We start from the raw sequence: 17,974 nt of genomic DNA on the forward strand, positions 1-17,974 counted from the left end.
TATCCCCCCCAAACCCAAAACACTAATTTGAAAAGATGCATGTTCATTGCAGTATTATTTATAATATCCAAAATATGGACTCAACTTAGGTGTCCACTGATGGACAATTGGATAAAGAACAGGTGGTACATGTCTACAATGGAATATTGCGTAGTTATAAAAATAATGAAATCTTACCATTTGGACAGCATGGATGGACCTAGAGGGTATTATGCTAAGTGAAATAAGTCAGACAGAGAATGACAAATACCATATGATTTCACTTTATATGTGCAATCTAAAAAACAAAATAAAACAGAAAAAAGCTCATAGATATAGAGAAGAGACTGATGGTTGTGAGGTGGGGGCGAGGGTTGGCGGGCTGGGTGAAAAAGATGAAGGGACTGAGATGTGCAAGTGGGTGATTACAAAAATAGTCACAGGAATGTAAAGTACAGCATCAAGAGTATAATCAATGATACTGTATTAAGTACTTATGGTGTCGGGGGTACTGGACTTATCGGGGGCATCACTTTGTAAATTTATAAATGTTTTACTTATATGCTGTAAGAAAAAAAAGACAACACCACAAGCATGCAAGAAAAGCAAAGAGGAAAAATGAGCATAATTATTGCACAGAACCCCAGTACAAAATCTGAACAGACTATTCCTCCTCCCTGTTCTCCCAGTTCTCCCCATAGGGCAAGCTGGTCTCTCAGCCACATGGATGTGGCCCAGAACAGCTGTGGTTTTAATGCCTGGCCTTGGAGCAGGAGGTCAAAGGATTGCATCCCCATCAAGGTGCAGCCTGGAAAAGTGTAAGAGAATTAGGTCAGTGGTCATAGTGTCACCCAAGCAGGAGGTGCTGAACTCAACAGCGTCCCACCTCTGAGCAGGGAGACATCTTTCCCATTTATTTCTTGTCGTAGCCTGTTCCTCACTAACTCACCCGCCCCACCCACCCTCAAAGTTGTTACATCAAAATTAGGAACTTGGTTTCCGTTGATGTGTTAACCCTTGGACACCTACTTCTTTGAGTGGGTCTTAATTATTACTGACTCTTCCGCCACTCGTGGGTAAGTCATGCTGAATTTAACAATACTGGTGCCTTTGTTTTTTCTTACATGGCACTCACAGTCCATAAGCAACTTGAAACTTGCTCCTCTTTGCTTATCGCCCAAGGAAAGGTGGCCACAAGCAGAACGTTGGGGAAGTGCCATTAGAAAGGTGGAGGCATGATCCCATTCATTCTGGGCTTCTTCCGTAAGGGCCTCATGGCAGAAGTGGAGCAATAGCTTCCTTTGTAGAATCCTGAACTGAAGTATTAGCTAATCATAGGCTTTATTGTACTTGACAAAGGAAATGATATGTCTACAGCAGAATTTACAAATTTGGAGATTCATGAAGATCTTTTTATAGGCCCCTTGCAAATGTCAAGAGTCTGGTGAGGCTGGAAATTATGTTTATATGCCTGTCTTTCCTGTTCAACCTGCACTGTCCAAAGCAGTAGCCACTAAGTACATATGGTCATTGAGCACGTGAAGTGGCTAGGCTCAGTGGCTTTGTATTGTAAGTGTAAAATACACACCTGATTTCAGACTTGTTATAAAAATTCGAGTGCAAAGTATATCATTAGTAATTTTTATTGATTACATGTTGAAGTAATATTTTTGATATATTAGGTTAAGTAAAGTATATTATTCTTAACATGGCTATTAGATCATTTAAAATTACATATGTAGCTCATATTATATTTCTATTGTGCAGAGCCTATCTCAACTGTTAAGTTTCCTGACACATGTTAATTAGATGCTTAATGTATGTTTGATAAACCAAACTGCTGAACTGGAATGAATGAATGGATGAGAATTGTAATGATTTTTTAAAGTATTGATTTTGACACTGTGGGTTTAGGAAGTGCTAGAGCAAAATGAGATGGTCTTGTCAGGAAATATGAAAGTTGTTTATTAGTTGTTCCTGGTGGATGGGGCTAGATGTACATTAAAGGAGATGCAAGTCCTGGCTGCAGCTGCCCTGCCCTGAGACATTCAGCTGTGTCCTGTGGAGTTGACTTGATTTTGCCACCCATGACCCCTTTGCTCAAGTTGCATATAACCCAGCGGTTTATTCAAGAAAAATTCATTTCCAGAAAGAAATTTTCCTGTGCACCACTTAGCTGTGGTACTCAGACTTTAATGTGCTTATGAATCACTTGCAGCCCTAGCTGATTTGGTTTAGAGGGTAGAGCGTCAGCCTGCGGACTAAAGGGTTCTGGGTTTGATTCTGGTCAAGAGCAGGTACCTTGGTTGCAGGTTCAATCCCTGGCCCTGGTCAGGGGTTCAATCCCTGGCCCTCGTCAGGTCTTGATGTGTCTCTCTCACATCAATGTTTCTCTCTCTCTGTCTCTCCCCCTCCCTTTCACTCTCTCTAAAAATCAATTGAAAAATATCCTTGGGTAAAGATTAACAACAAAAAAAGACCAAAAAATAACAGAAAAAGAATTACTTGCAAAGCCTGTTACAAATGCAGGTTCTCAGACCTGTTCCCAGAGATTCTGGTTCAGCGGGTAAGGGATGGGGCCCAGGAATCGATGTGTTGACACTCCAGAAGATTCCAGTGCAAATGGCCTGTAAACGATATCTTGGGGAACACTGCCACATGGTGTCATAATCTGGAAGCCCAGGTAAAAGGGGCAGTGTGCTCAGTGATTTTATTATCTGTCTTACCACAGAGAACTTAAATTGTTAAATTTTTTTAATGATCAAAAATTTATCAAAAAGTTGCAGCAAATGAAATCATCAGCAGTGAAAAGGCAACTTACTGAATGGTAGAAAATATTTGGAAACCATATATCGGATAATGGGTTAACAGCCAGACTATCCAGTACTCCTATAATGCAATAACAAACAAACAAAAAAAAGTTACCCAATTAGAAAATAGGCAAAGGATTTGAATAGACATTTCTCCAGAGAAGACACACAAATGGCCAATAAGTATATAAAAAGATGGTTACCGACACTAATGATCAGGGAAATGCAAACCAAAACCACAATGACATATCACCTCACACCCATTAGGATAACTGCTATCAAAAAGTCCAGAAAATAACAGGTGTTGGTGAAGATGTGGAGAAATTGAAGCACTGTTGGAGGGAGTGTAAAATGGTGCAGTCACTGTGGGGGAAAGTATGAAGGTTCTTCACAAAATTAAAAATAGAACTGCCATTTGATCTAGCAATCCCACTTCTGGTCCATATCTTAAAAAAATAAAAACAGGATCTTAAAGAGATATTTTCACACCCATGTTTATTGCAGCATTATACACAATAGCCAAGATGTGGAAGCCAGATAAATGTCCATCAGTGAGTGAATGGATAAAGAAAAGGAGCTACATATGTACAATGGAATATTACTCAGCCTTAAAAAGGAAGGAAAACGTATCATATGTTAGAATATGGATGAACCTTGAGGACATTGTTCTAAGTGAAATAAGCCAATCACAGAACAAAGGCTGCATGATTCCACTTACATGAAATACCTAAGATAGTCAAACTCAGAAAGTAGAATGGCTGGCATTGCTAGGGGTTGGAGGAGGAGAAAGCAGGGAGTTGTTCAGTGGGTATATAGTATCAGTCATGCAAGATGAAAAAGTTCTGGAGATCTGTTGTACAACAATGTTATAGTTAACAATACTGTACTATACACTTAAAAATTGTTAAGAGAGTTCTAGCCAGTTTTGCTTAGTGGTTAGAGCGTTGGCCCGAGGACTGAAGGGTTACAGGTTTGATTCCTGGTCAAGGGTACATACCTAGGTTGCAAGCTTGATCCCCAGCCCCAGTAGGGTGTGTACAGAGGCAACCAATTGATGTGTCTCTCTCACATCGATGTTTCTCTGTCTCTCTGTCTCTCCCCCTCCCTTCCACTCTCTCTAAAAATCAATGGGGGGTGGGGTGGGGAATTTTTAAAAGAGAATAAATTTGTCATTTTTTTTACTGCAATAAAAATATTAATCAGAAAGTACTAATTATCCTAATAGTTCCTGGTGAAATCCAACTTAAGGAAAGACTATAATAGTTTCATTTCCTTGAACAGTATCTTTTTATGAGAAGTTTCGTTGAAAGCTTTGAGCTAAGTAAAGTAAATGTGTCCTTGCTGTGAGGCTGTGTGGGAGGTTCATGGCCTCTCCGCGATTTACTGAGCAGAGGGCAAGGCTTACTCATCATGAATGTCATTTCCAAAGCAACTCGTCCAAAACCTGGGTGCCCTCCAGGGGGAAGAGAGCTGCTGATTACAGGATGCTGTCATTCCAGCAGCATCTGGGCACTCACAGAAAATGTCCTTCTTCCTCTTACCTGAAGCCTGGAATTTCAACACTCAGTTTAGTTCCATTAACACATTTTTTAAAAGCCTGGAGGACTTTAATCATCTCAGGGGTCCTAGTTGTCAGGACCCTTTCTAAGGCAAAGGGAGAAGGATTGCATTGGTTTTATTGGTGTAGCCAGAAGCACCCAGACTAGCACACTGAGCATCCACTCTGGCAGCCAGCAATCCGTGTCTGGCCAGAGGCCATCCCTTCGGTAGTGAGCTCACCACTCTTTCCAGTAACTGGTAGGTAAGTGTGGCTGGGTTGGCTGGCTCCGCCCTCCCTTTTGGCTGGCAGCTTCCCTGAGTGGGGCAAAGGGAGTGAGGGGCAAAGGCATCAAGTGACTTCCATATTTATGAATGAGATGAAAATACAGTATTAGGCTGGTAAAAACAGAAATAAATACATTTTTCTCCTTTTTTACCCTTTTTCTGTTTGTTTTTTGTTTTTGCAATGGGCTGGTTCAGGTTTTTTAAATACTGATTCTGAGTTATTTCAAATCTCTAAAGAGGCATACGGATGCAATACTTGCCACCCAGCTTAACAGAGAACACTGCGGGTACAGTTGAAGTCCCTGCATGTACCTCTTGAGTAATAGCCTCCACCCCCTCACCCCCCCACTGCAGTGGTAACTGTTATCTGGAATTTGGTGTTCATTATTTCTAAGTAGTTCTTTATACCTTCACTATATAATATTTCTATGCTTTAATTGGTTACAGTATATTGCTTTGCATGATATGATCTCATTTTATGTAGTCTTCTACAACCTTCCCTTGTCATTCAACCTGCTTGTTCACTTGTTAAACTTCATTTGGGATATTTCTTCCATGTTACTTAGCTAAACTATTCTTGACAACAGTGTACAGTGTTATTGCATTGTAGTGTTGGGCCCCTACTGGTTCAGGTTTTTTAAATACTGATTCTGAGTTATTTCAAATCTCTAAAGAGGCATACGGATGCAATACTTGCCACCCAGCTTAACAGAGAACACTGAGGGTACAGTTGCAGTCCCTGCATGTACCTCTTGAATAATAGCCTCCACCTGCCACTGCAGTGGTAACTGTTATCTGGAATTTAGTGTTCATTATTCCTAAGCAGTTCTTTATACCTTCGCTATATAATATTTCTATGCTTCAATTGGTTACAGTATATTGCTTTGCATGATATGATCTCATTTTATGTAGTCTTCTACAACCTTCCCTTGTCATTCAACCTGCTTGTTCACTTGTTAAACTTCATTTGGGATATTTCTTCCATGTTACTTAGCTAAACTATTCTTGACAACAGTGTACAGTGTTATTGCATAGTAGTGTTGGGCCCCTAAAATACAGCTAGAAGTGGTTTAGATTGGAATTTTATGTGTCAATTTAACATATAATTGTAATATAGTGTGTAACTGTTAAACATATTTGTTTTATTTCAGGTTCTAATATAACTTATCCTCTCATGCTTTTTCCCTGCCCCTTCTCCCCAAATCATCAACAGTAGGAAAAGAAGAAGGAAACATGTCAGGACACAAATGGTAAGTAATTTGTTGCCTTTTTTGAATTGGGAGAGGCTAATGGAAGAGGAAAACACATAGTAGATGCTCAATAAATGTCTATCGAATAGAAAAATCAATAGTCACATTAGCCACAGTAACCTCTTAGTCAGTCCCTATTCCAATGTTGGGTATAGTCAAGTTCAACACCCTATTAAATGTGATATGGAAACTAAGTAACCAAAAATATAAGTTCTTACCTAATGAGTATTCTCTAAGAAATTTATATATAAATTTTCTCTTGAGAATCTAATGTTGGCTTTTCTTACCACCGTTTCTTCAAATGTAAAAAGTTAGTATATTTATTTTATCATTATCTTATTTGCAACTTCTAATATTAGGGTTATAGGGAATTTTATGTAGGCAGACTATAAAATTGAATGAATAGGAACTCAGACTCATTAATTTATACTCATGACTTTAACCTTCATGAACATTCAAGAGGCAATCACTGTTGGAATTAATGATGATGAATAAAATAGGCATGGTAATCATATGGCAATGTTAGCACCAACACTTATGTGCCTATGGCACATCTAAACAGCATGGGTAACATCTTATAAATTCCAGATCTGTTTCAAGCAGTGTTTCTGAACCCTTGGCCCACCAGGCAAGCAGATCTTTGTCTTGTTTTACCACCTTAAATTTGTATCATGAAAAATGTGGTGCATATTTTTTATTGATCAAATGAACAATTAATTACAACAGAGAATGTGCTTTCTAATCCCTCCTCTCTCAGTAGAGAAGCAATCAGCTATAGGTTCTCTTTAATATAAAATGTCAAATTTTTGCATCTCTAAAAATGTAATGGGTTTTAAAGGGTAATTAATAAATGGCGAAGGGATTTAGTTTCCCTGAGTATCCTTATTTGACAGCTTTCTAAGTAAGAGCTGTCAGATATTTTTTAATTACTCCATCTACCTCATTAAGACAAGGGGATGGTTCCATCCTGTGACCCTCCTGATGGCTGTCACACCGAGGCAGCGGGCTCTGGGCTCAGGGAAGTAGGTAGTCACTTGTATAAGAGAGACAGCAGAACCCCAAGAAGTGGGCCTTCCCCATAGGCTTTCTCCCACTCATTCGGCCACTTCTCTGCTTGCCACTGAATTACAAGGGCTGCAGAGACTATTGGAATGATCACTGGACTGGGATTCAGGGGCCTGGATTTTAATCCTGTGAGACTACAGACAAGATTCTTAACCTTTGAAAACTGAAGTTTTCTCATTTGTTAAATGACCGGGGGTGAAGCGAGGCATTTTCACTAGATCTCTAAAGTCCCTTTGGTTTTTTTCAAAATGGAATTCTTCTTACTGTTAATCCATGACCTTTTGGGGTGGGGTGGGGGGACACAATACAAAGAAGTCTACCCAATTCCTCATTCTTGAAAATTCCATTCCCCTGAAATAACCATAGTTTTGGGGGTGGGGCTATTCAGCCGTGGGCAAACTACGGCCCGCGGGCCAGATCCAGCCCGTTTGAAATGAATAAAACTAAAAAAAAAAAAAGACCGTACCCTTTTATGTAATGATGTTTACTTTGAATTTATATTAGTTCACACAAACACTCTATCCATGCTTTTGTTCCGGCCCTCCGGTCCAGTTTAAGAACCCATTGTGGCCCTTGAGTCAAAAAGTTTGCCCACCCCTGGTATCCTTCCAATCTATTAACATACACACTCTATAGAGAGATTATCTTTTACATAAATGTTATAGATATTTTTATCCTATTTTCTATTATGTAAGCTCATAAGAAAACTTCTAAATAGTGCAGAAACCATGAAAGTCCCTCCAATCCTACTTCTCTCTCTAAAGATAACCTTTGCTGAGAAAGTCATCTGAAATCCCTTATGACGTTTTAAGAATAAACCTGTGAATTGAAAATTGTAAATGTTATCTGGAAGGAGATTATAAGTCATCAGGTTTTGAGATACAGGTATTTTGATATGTGCAGCTCTTGTTTTAGGACACAGGCCTGGCATATTTTAAGTGGCAATAGCATGGGTTAGAATATGATGCATGTCTGGATAGGAGCGACATCGAGGTCCTATGTGAGCCTCTGGAGCAGGAACTCTAGACAGGGGGCGGGTGTAGACAACATGGGGAGGGATGCAGCACCAATGGCAAACTTCCTGTCAATATTTGAGGTACTCTGGTCACTTTTACAGAATTCCATTTTTTTCTCAATTTTTAAAAAAAATTTTTTTTATTTGATCTTCACTATATTTTCTCAGAAGAATGTAATGTATTTTAAGCATTTATATTTAATAAACCACAGCTTTAATATCAGAAATCTAATTTTTTTTAATGTTCTTAAATTTTATTTGACTTTGGTAAGAGGTATACCCTCTTAATAATATTTTAAGTGTACAATGCAGTGTTGTTAACTCTGGGTGCAAAGTTGCATCTCTAGAATGTATTCATCTGACATAATTGAAACTTTATGACCATTGACTAGCAATTTCCCATTCCCCCCTCACCCCATCCAGCCCCTGGTAGCCACCTTTCTACTCTCTGAGTTGAGTTTGGCTATTTTAGGCACCTCTGTGACAGATGGTAAGCACGCTATTTTTCAGCGCCTTATCTCTGCTTTCCTGCCATCACTTCAGTGTTGGCCATCGTGCTGGAGTGGAGAGAACATTGGTGTCCGGCTTTATCTCTGACTCACGATCGACTTGAGCCAGTCACCCTGCCTGGCTTGGCCTCACTTTCTGCCAGGGGTGTGTCCTGCCTGCCGATAACTACACTCAGTAGTGGAGGTTCAGTTTCTAAAATTTCCTGCAAAAGTTATTTCATTTCTTCACTAACTTTTAAGCTTTTGGAGTCAGAGTTGATTGACATTTTTGGTGTAATAATCATAAAGGAAAGTATTTATATGTTTATGAATGTTGTAAGTGTATAGTTTAATGTTTAGGTAAGTTCATTCACACTAAACTATCTCAGTCGTTAATGAACGTCATGAGTAAAAGAGCTCTTTGAATGTTTTTAGCAGTTACCCCTGGGACTTGCAGGATCGGTGTGCTCAGGACCAGTCCGTGGTAAATAAGATGCAGCAGAAGTACTGGGAAACGAAACAGGCCTTTATTAAAGCCACGGGGAAGAAGGAGGATGAACATGTTGTGGCCTCTGACGCAGACCTGGATGCCAAGCTGGAGGTGAGCGCCGTTTCTCTCTGCCCCAGCACAGCCCTCCTGCTTCCGTCAGGGCCCTAGAGTGACTCACCTGGGCAAGCATAGGTGTGCTTATATTTGAAAATCTATTGCAAACAACTCGTTCGTTCGTGAGGATAATCTGGGATCAATCCAATCCCAGCCTATTTAAACAAACAAACACCTACAAATTCTCGTGTAACTATCCATATGCCTCTGTTGATTTATAGGGTTTTTTTACACTTCGTTGGAATGCATGGAATGTGGTAAATTCTCAGTAAATGTTTGTTGAAAAACATTAATGCAATTAAAGAACTACTGCTAGTGATATCAACCCCAGGGGTCTGGCAAATATTTACATTTTAAAATGTATTTTATTGATTTTTTTATAGAGAAGAAGGGAGAGGGATAGAGAGTTAGAAACATCCATGAGTCAAACCTGGGACCCATCAGTTCCCAGGCCGATGCTCTATCCACTGAGCCAAACCGGTTAGGGCTAATATTTACATTTTGAAAAAGACAAAAGGGTCCTGGTCAGTGTGGCTTAGTTGGTTGGAGCATCGTCCTGTGCACTGAAATGTTGAGGGTTCGATCCCTGGTCGGTGCATATGGAAGGCAACCAATCAATGTTCTCCTGCTCCCTCTCCTTTCTCTCTCTCTCTCTCTTCCTTCCTCTTTCTCTAAAATAATTTTTTTTTTAAAAAAAAGGATGAATAACTGGTTCTGTAAAGTAGAATCTAGTAGGCTTGGTGTCCTACCCTGGAAAATTCTAGAGTGAATTCACAAAGCAGATATTTAGTTAGACTAGTTAATAATACAGTACACTGACTTCATATCTGGTTGATCCTGGAATACCAATATAACTGGTAGAAGACCCACTAATTCCCTGTCTTCTTAGTCATTCTGCCAGTAGTTTAGATTAAAATTTAAAAAGTTTACTTCCGTGAATGATAGGCCACTGAGAGGAAAAATATGTTGCGTGACCTGAAAGACTTCAAAGTGATCTCCACATTTAATATGTAAACTAAGTTAATGAGCTCAACATTTAATGGGACTAACACAGAAAGCTCAAGATTTCAGAAAGCTTTCTGAGAAGGGTGGCCAAGATGGTGGAAGTCGTGGTTGTATTAGAACAGAGAGAGGTTTAAGGGGAGATAGGTTAGTTGTCAACTATATAGGAAGGTCTGTCATGTGGAAGAGGGATAATTCATCTAACGGTAGAACCAGACCCAGGCCACTATGCATAATACTCATCTCTCATGAAATTGTCTCAAGTGTTGGTTGGTTTGCCTATTCTTCCTCCAGTAGGAGGTCAAATTCCATGTCTGCCTTAGTCACCACTGCACCCTCAGCCAGTCACACAGTACACATTCAGGAACCATTGGCGGAATAAGTGTACATGTTAATGCAATTAATATTAGTTCCCAACCCTCCCTCTGTCATTGGAATTGTTCAAAATAGAAGCTGGGTTTGACAGGGATGTTCTAATGGAGATTGCGCCAATGGAAAAAAGTACCACCACGTACTATTCTGATTTTAGTATTTTGAATACAGGTGAAATGATTATAAGTTGCTAATGCTTTTCACATTGTATAGCTTTATGTTTCTCTACTTAACACCCTAATAAATACAAGCCTCATTCAAAAAGGATTTTACTGTGTTAATTCTTCGTACATTAAACACAGCACAACAATTTTATATTTATATTTAGACTCTTGCAGGGGCATTTTTACACAACCAACTATACTTATAAAAATAGCTGCTGTCCTATGGTTAGAGTGTCCAAAGCACTTAGCTGTGACTAATAATTTGACACATGATAGAGGTTTCTGTTGCAGAAATGTTAATACTGGTGTTGATGTTTATAAAGAGACTGGATTCCATCAACCATCAATAAACCATATGAAAACAGTGTGCAAACCATGTTGATGTGGTCCTACACTGTTATCCATATAGGGCAAGCCTAAAAAACAGCTGTGTGCCAAGCTAAAATCATGGTCAGATTGCATTTCAATCTGTTGGGAAGTTAATGTAGAAATGTTGCACTAGGTTCCAATATTTGTCAAAATTGCTTGTTAATAAAATCATCTTCTCAAAAATAGCTCTAAGTACAAGAACAAGCAACACTAACCTGACGGAAGTCTTTCAGTGGGGGACACTGCAGAGGAGACCGACCAGATGGTGGAAATGTTTCTCCTCTTTCGCTGGGTGTGGTTACTAGAGTGTGTACAGTTGTCAGACTCGCAGAACTAACACTGCAGAGGCGTGCATTTTACCGCATTTTAATTTATACTGCAGTTTTTAAAACGTGAACAGTGACAACAGATCAGATTCTGAACATACTTTTGGAATTTCCTCGCTCCCATATTTGAGAGTTGGTATGTGTTGCTGGTTGGTGACCCAGAATACTGATATTAAGCATTTGTTAAGGCACAGAATTCAGACTGCTGATTTTCTATTTTGTTTGAGCGTAAAGGGTTGTTGTTGTTTTTCTTTTCTACACAGGTAGAGGATGCCTTATAATGAAATGAGATTTAGTAAAATTTATACTCTTTGTGTCCAAGTTTTATCATAGTAAGGCATAAGGTCATACGCATGCCTTCATTTTATTAATGTGGTTGTATATATTCTGAAGCAGATCATCAGTTTTGACTAAAACAGGGAAGGGCTTTTCTAATACCAGGACATAATTGCTGCATCACCAGGGCAGTAAGCTCAGAGGGAGAGCGGGAAAGCCTGCTTGTTGTCTGCCAGGTGTTCTCATTGAGACCAGCCCTGGCCTCTGGGTTGGTGGACAAAGTGTGAAGTATCTCTTCTATCTTCTCCTGAGCTGTCTCCGTTTCTGAAGCAAAGACCAGGTCCACCATGAGTTAAAAGTACAGCCCACCTGCTTTTCCCTTCACTTCCTCTGTGATGGCTATAGCATAGCATTCCGTCTCTTCTCTGTGTGTTTTATGAAATCATTGGGACAATAAGGAGTGATGGGGCTGCTAGGTAAACTCCATGTTACCAGAGGTCTTCTAAGCAGACACAACATTCAGTTGATTGATTTCTCTTTGCTTTTTATGGAGTTGTTTGAGCATGCCACCGAGGACATTAGGATCACCGACTAAGTTACTCTCATGTTTTAAATACGATGTTTACTTGACAGATTCTCCATTTTTAAAAAAGACCGCAAGTGGTAAAAGAAATAAATTGGATTATGAATGAAAATTGGGTCTCTGGTTTACCAAGTCATCTAATTGGGCCCTTCACTTAGGATTTCTGTTTTTCAGCTATTATTTCAATTGTCTGGAGGAAATCGTTCTGCAGATCTTAATTTAGATTGCGGAGATGATGAATCCCAATAAATACAGACAATAGGAGCATACTGGAAGGCTTTGATCACAGTTTCTGTATAGTCCGCCACATGCCACCAAGCACACTTGGTCACATGATCTTGTTTTTAGTGGGCAAATCAAACACTAGGTTGTCTTGAGTGTGATTATTTTTTAATTCACTGCTCTCTGTTTTATTTCACATTTTGTTTGTATTTTTATTACAGCTGTTTCACTCAATTCAGAGAACCTGTTTGGACTTGTCTAAAGCAATTGTACTCTATCAAAAGAGAATATGTTGTAAGTATACCATAAGTACGAATATTGATCTATTAATAAAAAATAGGATATTTTGCCTTACTGTATCACTGCATGTGCTTAGGAAGTAAGACAAAGAAACTGCTGACTAGGAGTGTTTGCCTTTGCTCTCTAAGTGGTGGGGAGGAGACCTTTAATAATTTTATTAGAAATCCTTTACATAGGCTGTTTACCTTTCAATGCAAGTAACGTAATAGGAGAATTTTATATTGGGTCTCCCATAATTAAATATATGCCATTTCTTTTTCTAATCATAAAAAAGCTTTGTCAGTGCTTATATCTTGCCATTTTTAAAATTTGTTTTTTTTAAATTGCCTTGGTTCTCTTATTTCTAATCTTGTTGGTTTTGAAATGACCAAATGGAGAGAGAAGGCACATACAGTTAATGCACTGACAGTGTTTTATTGACAGTGCTTCCTGGTCAACATTGTTTTATTGGTTGTTGGGTTACTAGGGAACAAGACTTTCCTATGGCCATCCCGTCCTAAAATCATTACCAACAATGTTATCTCTGAAATGCTGAATATCAAGTTGTAGATTAGTATGTTTTTATATTTCCATTTGTAGGTGATTTAATCGTACAATTTCTATACGAGACTAACTGGGAAGTTTTTCTGTTTTTAACTGCTGTCAAACACCTTTCCAGTAGTCACTAATTAACAATTGGTCGTTTTCCTTTATTAGTAACCTTCTATTAAGACAGTTTGGGGATAAGTACAAAGTCCTAGGACTCAGAGGCAGAATTCTGTAATTATCTATGCTACTGCTTACTAAGTTGGAGCGAAGATTTCTCCGGGGCTGTGACTCCGTAGTCTTGAGCAGGAAAACAAGGCACAGGACACACACCTCCACCACGTCCCACATTCCGTCGGTCTCAGTGACAGGTCCATTGGCCACCTGAACACCCTTCAGGACTCAGTGGTTCTCAACCTTCCTAATGCCGCGACCCTTTAATACAGTTCCTCATGTTGTGGTGACCCCCAATTTCATTGTTACAACTTGAACATAATTAAAGCATAGTGATTAATCACAAAAACAATATGTAATTATATATGTGTTTTCCGATGGTCTTAGGCAACCCCTGTGAAAGGGTCGTTCAACCCCCAAAGGGGTCGCGACCCACAGGTTGAGAACCGCTGCTTCAGGTTCTCCTTCTCGCCATCTTCACTGCCTCTGTCTCAGGTCAGCCCACACCATCACTCTCTTGGTTTTCTGCATCAGCTTCCTACCTGGTTTCCCTGCCTCCATTCGTGCCTCCTCCAGCCCACTGTCTCCACTGCAATCACAGAGCAATAGGTCGGCTCCCGGAGCCCTCAGTGGTCAAAGCTGGGACAATCTGAGCAACAAAATAAATGGACTGTGTTGGATTATAACCTGTAAAGTGAAATAAAGATCCATAAAATCTATATGGAAATAAACAAGGAGGAGTGACAGCTCCTCCATATGAAATAACTCCAATTAATAAATATGGAAAGAACGAGGGAGCCACAGAATCCTCAGTAGGCAAACACCGCAGTAAGAATCAGGGCGGTTAGGCTGCACTGAAAGATGTTATAATTCATGAATGGAAGTTTGAGGAGAAACTGGAGATTTGCATAGTCTCGTGTATTTCCCTTCCCCCTACCCCCCAAGATTTTTAGTAATTACAAAAGGGAAAAAATAATAATTTTACAGTAGAGAAACCCAGTCAACAGCATCCACAAAAGGGATCCAGGTGAACATAACCAGTGAGATATGTGGTGATATTATACCATGCACTCCACCTGTGTGGTTTCTTTCCCCCAAATCCATAACCCCATTCTCATCATGAGAAATCAGACAAACCCACATTGAGGTAAATCCTATAGAATACCTGACAAGGTCTCTTAAAGGGCATCAAGGTTGTGAAAGAAGAGAAAGACCGAGAACTATCCCAGATGGAAGGAGGCTGGGGAGACCACAGCTCAATGTTGTGTGGGGTCCTGGATCAGGTCCCGGAACAGAAACGTGACATTAATGGGAAAATTAGTAAAATTCCAATAAGGTTGTGGTTTGGTCACTAGTATTGCACCAGTGTCCATTTCCTACTTGTGATCATTGAGCCATAGTGTTATGTAAGATGCTAACATTAGGGGATGCTGACGAAGGGTATAGAGGAACTCATGTTGTGGTGACCCCCAATTCCACTGACAGCTTTGCTATAAGCCTGAATTATTTAAAAATTAAAACTTTTACAAAAATGTACACTGGAACACATTGCTTCTCCGCAGAAAAGCCTCCAGCAGTGCTTACAATAAGATCCAAACTTCCATACCCTGGCTTATAAATTCCTACGTGATCAGCCCCACTCGTCCCTCCAGCCACCTTTGTCCTTACCCACCAGGTGACCTGAGGCCTTTTGCAGTTACTGTTTCCTCTATGGGAAGGGTCCCTGCCCTAATTCTCTCGAGTGGCCCCTTCTTGTCATTCAGGGGACAACTTCATGGTCACCTGCTCAGAGATACCTTCTTACCACCACAAAGCAGCCACAAATCTCTCTCTCTCTCTCTGGCACTGAGTTTGCGATTCCGTATTTTTTTATTTTCTATCTCCTGCTGCTTGAACGTAAGCTTCCTCGGAGCAGGTACCTCGTGTGCCTTGTTCATTTCTCTAAGACCATCCATAAATTAATTCCCTCTGTGCTGCGTGAATTCATGCTGCCAAGCTAATTGCTTTTATAGTTCTTTAGTTGCCTTTTTAGGGCACATCTGAAAAATCTAATTAGCAATTAAATATAAATAGCTTTCTATTTGTCTCTGAATTTTTAAACCCTAGGAAAATGAGAACTTATACACTTTTGAGTTATTTCTTACCTTAGAAGAAGTGTAAATGTCTATAAATTAACTGAAGTATTTTTTAAATTAGCATTAAGGAATGAACATCTCTTCTCAGAAAATGATGGCCATCACTAAGTAATCAACCTGGAGCCTGATGCGGCTCAAACTCTTTCCACCGCCCTCTGAGCAACACTGCCAATTAGAGTCTAGCTCTCAAATTGAAAACTGTCTGCCGCCCCAAGGTCAAGCCTCAAGTGCACCAAGTAACAAAAAATGATTTTTCAAATGCTTTTACCTACTTAGGCTTATTTAGGAAAGAGTACATTTCTCCAACCATGTAATCATCCAGGTTCCATGAATTGGTTTCTTCCTAGCCTTAAGCTAAGTGTGTTCATTTGTATGTGACTTGAGGCTTCAAGGTAAAGGTGACAGTAGCCTCATGCAATTATGAACACGAATGTGAAATTCCTCCCCACAGGGAAAGATTCATTGTGGAACTGAATGAGTCTCACATTAGTAAGTGAAGAGAAGAAGGAATAAAAGGTATTTAAAAAAGTAACAAAACTTTGCCCAGCCAGTGTGGCTCAGTAGTTGAGCATCAATCCAGGAACCAAGAGGTCGAGGTTCAAGTCCCGGTTAGGGCACATGCCGGGGTTGTGGGCTCAATCCCCAGTGGAAGGCATAGAGGAGGCAGCCTGTTGATGATGTTTCTCTCTCATCGATGTTTCTATCTCTCTATCCCTCTCCCTTCCTCTTTCTCTAAAAATCAATAAAGGAAAACACATTAAAAAAAAACCCTTCTTATAATTATAGGAATTTTTTAAAGCTACACAGAACCATGGCATAAATCAGTGATGGCGAACCTTTTGAGCTCGGAAGGCATAGAGGAGGCAGCCTGTTGATGACATTTCTCTCTCATTGATGTTTCTATCTCTCTATCCCTCTCCCTTCCTCTTTCTCTAAAAATCAATAAAGGAAAACACATTAAAAAAAAACCCTTCTTATAATTATAGGAATTTTTTAAAGCTACACAGAACCATGGCATAAATCAGTGATGGCGAACCTTTTGAGCTCGGCGTGTCAGCATTTTGAAAAACCCTAACTTAACTCTGGTGCCATGTCACATATAGAAATTTTTTGATATTTGCAACTATAGTAAAACAAAGACTTATATTTTTGATATTTATTTTATATATTTAAATGCCATTTAACAAAGAAAAATCGACCAAAAAAATGAGTTCGCGTGTCACCCCTGACACGCGTGTCATAGGTTCGCCATCAACTGGCATAAATATCAGATAAGCATTTAAAGTGAAACAAAGTGTACAGGGATAACAAGGGGGAAATTATAGTTAATCCAGTTTCCCCAATTAAAGCATTTTCCTGGGAAAGCCATAGTTTTCATGAGGTCCTGTCCTGAGTAATCTTAGATTCTCATGGGAAATAGACACCTACAAACACTCTGATACCCGATGCTGAGGGGACATTGCTGACATAGAGAAATAGGGATCAACCACTTCACGGAGGATGTAGCCGTTGAGCTGGACTTTGACCATGAACTTGATTTTGAGAGGCAGAAGAGGAAGGAGGTAGTCATTCATCTCTCAGGAAGAATGGATTCTAAAAGCCTCTTCCTCCTCCGGAATGTCTCCAGCAAACCACAGTCACAAATTAATAAGGGAGAATAGAGCATTTGACCTTCACCTTTGGATTTGTGGTTCTGGGCTAACATTGTGTAGCCATTCTTGGAGAGGTTGTGTCAGACACAGGGCATTCTCAAAGAAATCGGGATGGTTCATGAAAACGGACCGGAATCCGGGTAGTATTTAAAAAGTAGTTTTAGAGACACATGATGTGTAAAAGCATCAATCCAGAAATGTGAAATAAGAGTGGTCGTGTTCAGAGGATGTCCATAGCAACTGCTGTGTTTAGGCACAATGCTCTCCAGGGAGCTCAGTGTCACTCCTTGCTCAGCTGGTGGTGAGTGTGTATTCGGGACCAGTGGCTGCATAAGGGCTCACTGGTCACTGGTTGGGTGCACTGTGCTTGATTCAGCCATCCCCACTATAGGGAAAAAGAGTGTTCTGCTATTATAAATCATGATGCTGTGATTATCTTTGTATATACATCTTTGTGCTCATTTTACCACTTCCTTAGGATGTACTCCTAACAGAAGTGCAATGTCAAAAGAGACATTTATATTTACTGCCAAATCAATCTATAGAAAAGCTTGTGCCAGTCACTAGCTCACCCAATAGTGTCATCTGAGGTTACCTTTAAATATAAGGACCAATATAAATATTGAATCATTATGTTGTATATCTGAAACGAATCTAATGTATGTCAACTATACATCAACTGAAAAAAAATAAGACCAAGATTAGGCATAACTGGGTCAGATTTTGATTCTAGCTCTGCATTTAAAAATTCACCAAGTCATCAACCTACCCACCCTCGCTCCTCATCCCCACCACCAACCAAAAACCTGGGTCACAGATAAAGTATTTGAATTGCTAAC

At 39.7% G+C, this 17,974-nt stretch overlaps 1 protein-coding gene across 1 annotated transcript in view; it reads left to right on the top strand.

Annotated features, from left to right (window-relative positions):
• The window catches only part of ICA1 (islet cell autoantigen 1, 69kDa), a 115,794-nt gene that overhangs the window by 17,232 nt on the left and 80,588 nt on the right, over positions 1-17,974 (top strand). The window contains exons 2-4 of the mRNA XM_014547553.1: positions 5,827-5,863; positions 8,867-9,032; positions 12,571-12,643. Of these exons, the coding sequence (XP_014403039.1) occupies positions 5,847-5,863; positions 8,867-9,032; positions 12,571-12,643 (256 nt within the window). The 5' untranslated portion in view covers positions 5,827-5,846. The remainder of the gene's footprint in view (positions 1-5,826; positions 5,864-8,866; positions 9,033-12,570; positions 12,644-17,974) is intronic.

The sequence above is a fragment of the Myotis brandtii genome, unplaced genomic scaffold, assembly GCF_000412655.1.
Source record: "Myotis brandtii unplaced genomic scaffold, ASM41265v1 scaffold48, whole genome shotgun sequence".
Taxonomy (NCBI): Eukaryota; Metazoa; Chordata; class Mammalia; order Chiroptera; family Vespertilionidae; genus Myotis; species Myotis brandtii.